This window comes from Morone saxatilis, unplaced genomic scaffold (assembly GCF_004916995.1).
Source record: "Morone saxatilis isolate NCDOM2014 unplaced genomic scaffold, NCSU_SB_2.0 Contig7, whole genome shotgun sequence".
In the NCBI taxonomy this organism is placed as follows: domain Eukaryota; kingdom Metazoa; phylum Chordata; class Actinopteri; family Moronidae; genus Morone; species Morone saxatilis.
The window spans coordinates 13,147,658-13,154,095 of NW_023340246.1; the positions used below are offsets into that span (position 1 = coordinate 13,147,658).

Sequence of the window (6,438 nt, forward strand, 5' to 3'; positions counted from 1 at the left end):
CTTCGACACGTGGCGGGAGGAGCTGGGGATCGAACCAACAACCTTCCGATTAGTGGACAACCCGCTCTCTCACAAGGATTATGTCTCTACAAATTCAACAAAAGAAGCCATCTAAAAGCCATCTTTAGATTTAACCATGTAAAACGTAGTTTAGTAACATAGTTTATGGATTTTTAGGAAAACTGAAGGATAAAACCAAAACTATTAACAAATTTGAGAAATATAGTGGAAATTCATTCATTTGTATATGTGGTATATTATTTGTGTTCTTTAGGTCACTGGTGAAACTGAAGACACGGATGATGAAAACCAATGGGATGAAGAGGAGGATGATGAGAACACACTCTTCGACATGGATGAGTTTGTCCTGCAGGAGAGCAGCGGCTACATGTTACCAACTCTGCGTTTCCTGGCTATATTCCACACTGTCATCTCACTCGTCTGTTTGTTTGGGTACTACTGTCTGAAGGTAGGTATTTTCATCATACTATAACTGTTTCAACAGACTGTCTTCAGTTAGCTGAGACAAATTTCTTTGCAGACGATACCATTGTGTGAGTTACAGTTTTAATTACCCATCTTAATATTTTACCACTAGGTTCCTTTGGTGGTGTTCAAGAGGGAGAAGGAGATTGCCAGGAAGCTTGAATTCGACGGTCTCTACATCACTGAACAACCATCTGACGATGACATCAAAGGCCAGTGGGATCGACTCGTCATCAACACCCCGTGAGTCACTGGGCTCATTTACACCTGGCATTAACATTAGTCTAAAATCCGGACTGTCGTAATGATTTATATGATTCATTTAACAACCATTCTTTATTCCTAGTATTCTAGTGAACTGATATTAAACACTTCATCCTGCTTGTTCCAATATCCATTAGTATTATAAAAATATATGTTTGTCAAGGGTTAAACTGTCTCACACATTGCTGATGACACCACATGAGAGGGTTCAGCAACTATTGGGAATGATTAGTTAATCATTCAGTTGATTTTATCAACAGTATAATACTCAACATTTGTATATTCAAGCTTCTCTAATGTGAAGTTTTACAGCTGTTGTCCAACTCATATTATTACAAATCCTTTATGGGTTTTTTTTAACTGTTGTTTGGACAATAGAAATGTCTGTAATAAATGCACACTTCCCTGTTGTTTAGACAAAACAGGCCTTTCCTGTGGAAAATAGTGGTTGCTGTGGAAATTTGTCCTTATTTTCTGCCTTTTTATAGAATTTAAGCATGACATGGTTAAATTAACTGCAACATTTTTTACCTGGATATTCTCATTTTAGACAAAAACATGTGCTATGAGTATAGTATAGTTGAGGCCAGATGATTTCCCAGCTGACACATTATGTGCGCAGTACGATCATATTTTGAAGGAGAATTCTATTAAAGTCTCGTCTAATAGATGCATTTAATCAAACTATTATACCACAGCTCAGCTCAGAGTCACAATTCTACTTTCCATTACAGGTCTTTCCCCAGTAACTACTGGGACAAATTTATCAAGCGCAAGGTGAGTCTGACCTCATGTCGGGTGTGGCAGCTCGGTTGTAGAACATTTTTATGTCCAAATCACTTAATTTGACAAGATTTTGTTCGACGAATCCATTAGATGATTGTTGTAGTGCAGTGTTCAGTTCTTTGAAGGTAATAGTCACATGTGCTATGTGTATTGAAATTATTGTAAAATTAAACTCATTATGCTGTGGAGACCCTGAAACATGAATGAACCTTCTTTGTTACTACATGGTCTCTAAAACAGACTAGACTTTTTTCTCACCACTGTTTTCCCTTTGTATATGTAGGTGATCAACAAATATGGTGACATGTATGGAGCTGAACGCATCGCTGAGCTTTTAGGCCTGGATAAGAGCGCTCTGGACTTTGACCCCACTATAGAGACTGTGGAGAAGGAAGCTTCCCTGCTCTCCTGGTGAGAACTCAACCCTTGTTTTCTCTTTCCTTCCTAAAGGCTGGATATACTCCAATACGGATGCAGACACAAATAGTGATAGTCTTTTTATATCACATTGGGTGTCTGAATAGGAGCATGTGTTTGCACAGATAGACTGATGGAAACGCCACTACTGTGACTCAACATTGTGATTTCTCATCTACAGGCTGAGCTCCATTGATACAAAGTACCACATCTGGAAACTTGGCGTGGTTTTGACTGACAATGTAAGATCATTTAATGTTTACTAAAAGCACTTTGTATTCACACCACTGTGCAGGAAATAAAGCTATAAAAATGTTTAAGTTTGGGGTGGCTGCATAGCTTACCTGGTAGAGCTGGCAGACCATGTATCAAGGCTGAAATCCTTGCTGGGTTTGACTCCGACCTGTGGCCCTTTTATACAAATGTGTGGAGCATTTTTACACTAATGAGTTGCCTTTCTTGTCCTGCAGTACTTCCTGTATCTGATCTGGTACGCCACCATGTCCATTTTTGGACACTTCAACAACTTCTTCTTTGCTGCCCATCTGCTGGACATCGCTATGGGCTTCAAGACCCTTCGTACTATCCTGTCTTCTGTCACTCACAACGGCAAGCAGGTAACTAGTTCAACCAGCAGAGGGAGTCAAAATACAGACTAACACATCAACAATAATCGCCCCACACTCAACAATGTACAGCAGAGCAGCTTTTTCTTGTAACTTCCATTTTCCCTTTTTCTGAGCTTCTTGTACAAACTTGGATGCCTTACAAATAAAGGCAAATGTTTATGAAGTTTGTAATGAGTGCAGAAGAATATGGAGAAATTGTGTGCTACTGTCTGGCTAAACTGTTATTTTAGGCCCTCATCTTACACTGAAATACTTGAAAATCTAATCTGCATCTACAAGTGGTCTGTGATACATAATAGGGAGAGAACAACTAGCATTGTGATTCATACTGATTCCGACTGAACATCAACATAATTAAATCAAGAAATTATCCTCTGGAAAAAAAAAGGATGGAGCTTTGAAACAGAAACTGTATGTTGATGAGGATCCACAGTCCTCCGGGTCACAGGATATCTACAAATAAACATCATGAGAAATAAATTAATGGAATTATATTAGTAATAAAAAGTTATAGGCGATATGATCTGCTGTTTTAGTCTTGAGGATGTATCACCACCGCCTCTCATCCAAGAGGCATTTTCACTTCTGACTAATAGGGACTCGGGGTCATTCATGCTTTATTGCCAATGGTTTTTGTGAGAAACTGTGAAAATAACTTCATGTGGAAAAAATAGGTTTAACAGAGCAGATGAAAACTTATATCTAGTTTATCTGACAAATTAAACACAAGATAGATTTTAATTTTCTTCTCACTGTGCTTCTGTTATGTTCTCATACATTTTAATGAAAGGAGAATAGTTTTCAGGTTGAGATGTTTAGATCAGTAATTCCTAACCAGGGGTACTTTGCACCCCTGACAGATTGTAGAATCAGATCATTAGTATTGGATAAATGACATAAATAAGCTGAAAGTAGTGAATAAATTGGTAAAATAGGTAAAAGTAAATCAAGGGTTGAACTGTCTTCTTGATACACTGATGAGAGTTGCCCTGAAATGCCCAATTCAGCTGTAGAGGCCTTGAAATACTTGCAGTTCTTTTGTGCTCCACTTTCCCATTAAAAAACCACATCTGACACTTCTTGTATAAATCTTAATTTAAACAAGAGTCAGTCATGCTGCTGCCCCCTCAACTCGCAGCTCATTTGTTCAATGGGAATAAATAAAGGTCCAATAAAATGTCTCATTACACGCAAGTACCATATTTATTAAAAACCGCATCTCCTTCTAGCTTGTGCTGACTGTGGGTCTTCTGGCCGTGGTCGTCTATCTCTACACCGTGGTGGCCTTCAACTTCTTCAGGAAGTTCTACAATAAGAGCGAGGATGAGGATGAACCCGACATGAAGTGTGACGACATGATGACAGTACGTCTGACCACCTCTGAAGTCTGTTAACTTATGAAAATGGCTTCCTTTTGAGGAAGTACAAAAAGGCTGCAGCCCTCAGCGAGGTCAAATGTTTGGAGCTGAAAAAGATTCCTGAGGCTTTTATTTTGAGTGGTTGAACATTTTAGATTAACTGGCCTTCATCAGGATGTGTATGAATGCAGGAGGTGACTACTGGACCAAGTAAAGGCTTTTTTTTTCCATTTGTGAACTTAAATATTTCGTTGAATTCTTTTCAAACTACTTTCTGCACAATGCAGTCTTATTATATACATATTTTGCTCTTCAGGCTTTTGCTTTTTGTCTTCTAGCAATAGATGACACCAAATTTCCAGTTGCACACTGAATTCTCCGCCACAAAGTACACTTGATTTATTCATTTTTTTGGTCTGAAATGAAGGAAGAAAATGAAATTTAGATTTTCCTTCCCTACCACAGAATAAGATACAGCTGCCTTCTATACTCTACTCATTATTTCAGCTTTTAAAAAAAAGTGTAATGACTAAAGCTCTAAGTAAGTTTCCCTTTTTTCTCTTGGCAGTGCTATTTGTTCCACATGTACGTGGGTGTGAGAGCTGGAGGTGGTATTGGAGACGAGTTGGAGGACCCAGCTGGAGACCCCTATGAGCTGTACCGCATCCTGTTTGACATCACCTTCTTCTTCTTTGTCATTGTCATCCTGCTGGCCATCATTCAGGGTACAAAATCTTTACATGCTGTTTATTTTAGAAGATCTATAACACAGACTCACGTGTATCATCTCCACATACAGCAGCCGCGTCATGTTTTCATATCGGCCTCAGATGTGTTAAGATCTGCTCAGTGCTATGACCAGCTTTTGCACCCTCTTTCAGGTTTGATCATCGATGCCTTTGGTGAGCTGAGAGACCAGCAGGAGCAGGTGAAGGAGGACATGGAGGTGAGAAACTGTAACTGATTAAGAGGAAACACCTCCTTCAGTCATACACTGATTCATAGATGTGGAGGAAAATTGGTTGGTTTTCCCAGTTAGGACAGTTCGTTAGGGCTGGTGTGAAAGCTGCTATCAACCTCTGGTGTAAGGCTGGACAATACAGTAAAAACAACATATTGCTATTATTTTGCAATTGTGATATGATTCATGATTAGTTGGAATGATCATTTTTACATCACAATTTAGATTTTCACTGAAAATACTGTCAAACAAACATGTTATCTGTTATCTGGAGAACAAGATTTGTAGGCCAGTGCCTCATTATAATGCTGTTTTGTCACACTTTTTTTACCTTAATATTTAAAAGTGAAAAGGAGTTAAAACTTCAACAGTAACTTGTGTTTGTCATTCATCAAGTTACAGTCCCAGTTACACTAAATTGATTTGGGTCAAATGCAGCAATTATGATGCAGCATGACAATCGCCAAAAATGTCCAATAATTAATACAATTACTGTGATTATACACTAATGAAAACATAGTTATGCAGCTTTAATATTTTTATATATAATAATATTTGTGCCACCAGAGCCTCCTAAATGTTACTGGAAGTGCTTGTAAGCTGACCTACTGTGGTGTGTCTGTATCGAAATGTGAACATCCCCTCGTATTCTTCTTTCAGACCAAATGCTTCATCTGTGGCATTGGGAATGACTACTTTGACCGGACGCCTCACGGGTTTGAAACCCACACCTTACAAGAGCACAACCTAGCTAACTACCTGTGAGTGCAGCAAAAAAACAAAAAAATGACCAAAGTTTGAAGCAGTTCTGATCTTTATCTAACTTTATGTCGTCCTGTGTGCAGGTTCTTCCTGATGTACCTGATTAACAAGGATGAGACTGAACACACGGGTCAGGTACGTGACAAGTTTCAGAATCTATATTTTAGCTTCAATTCATGAGATGTATGTCTCATGTCTGATCAGTCTCAAGACAGCAAAGAAAGGTTACTGAAACTTCAGTAGGTTTTACTTGTGCAACATTTCAACCCACTTGTTATGTTGCATAAGTACAGCTTAGCAGGAGGAAGAAGCAATGCGTGGGTTCACTGACTTTTTTTGATATTAACTTGTTATTGTCGTTCACCTGAGCTTCCAGTTGTTTTTATTTGATGTGCACGCGCTGTTCTTCTGTCACAAATTTCAGCAAAAGGACTGTTGTGGTTCCTCAAAGCTGCAAATAAAACACAATTGACCTTTTAGTGTTTCTGCAGATAATAAAGAGACTTTTTGTCATTTGGTCATTTCAGATCAAATTTGCAACACGCTAGCTACGATTTGCATTATGAAGTAATTTCCTGTTGACGTGTTTCACTAATCAAAACAAATGCCATGCTTGTGACCCAGTCATGAGCATGTAATCGCTCCACAGGACTCACACATGTATCTGCAGTTTCAACAATCTTTTATGAAAAGTAACGCTGAGATCTGTGTGGAAAAGGCTCCTGATTTCTATCATAGAAGAGTGCTTTTTTTAGGAGTTCAATGCTAAATTGGG

General features: G+C 38.6%; 1 protein-coding gene across 1 annotated transcript in view; it reads left to right on the forward strand.

The window, feature by feature from the left end:
• Positions 1 to 6,438, forward strand: part of ryr3 (ryanodine receptor 3) — a gene marked incomplete at its 5' end in the record, with an annotated part of 93,962 nt that overhangs the window by 87,022 nt on the left and 502 nt on the right. The window contains 11 exons of the mRNA XM_035679141.1: positions 275 to 469; positions 599 to 729; positions 1,485 to 1,527; positions 1,820 to 1,947; positions 2,135 to 2,195; positions 2,424 to 2,570; positions 3,812 to 3,946; positions 4,509 to 4,665; positions 4,822 to 4,886; positions 5,562 to 5,662; positions 5,747 to 5,798. Coding sequence (XP_035535034.1) covers positions 275 to 469; positions 599 to 729; positions 1,485 to 1,527; positions 1,820 to 1,947; positions 2,135 to 2,195; positions 2,424 to 2,570; positions 3,812 to 3,946; positions 4,509 to 4,665; positions 4,822 to 4,886; positions 5,562 to 5,662; positions 5,747 to 5,798 — 1,215 coding nt within the window. The remainder of the gene's footprint in view (positions 1 to 274; positions 470 to 598; positions 730 to 1,484; positions 1,528 to 1,819; positions 1,948 to 2,134; positions 2,196 to 2,423; positions 2,571 to 3,811; positions 3,947 to 4,508; positions 4,666 to 4,821; positions 4,887 to 5,561; positions 5,663 to 5,746; positions 5,799 to 6,438) is intronic.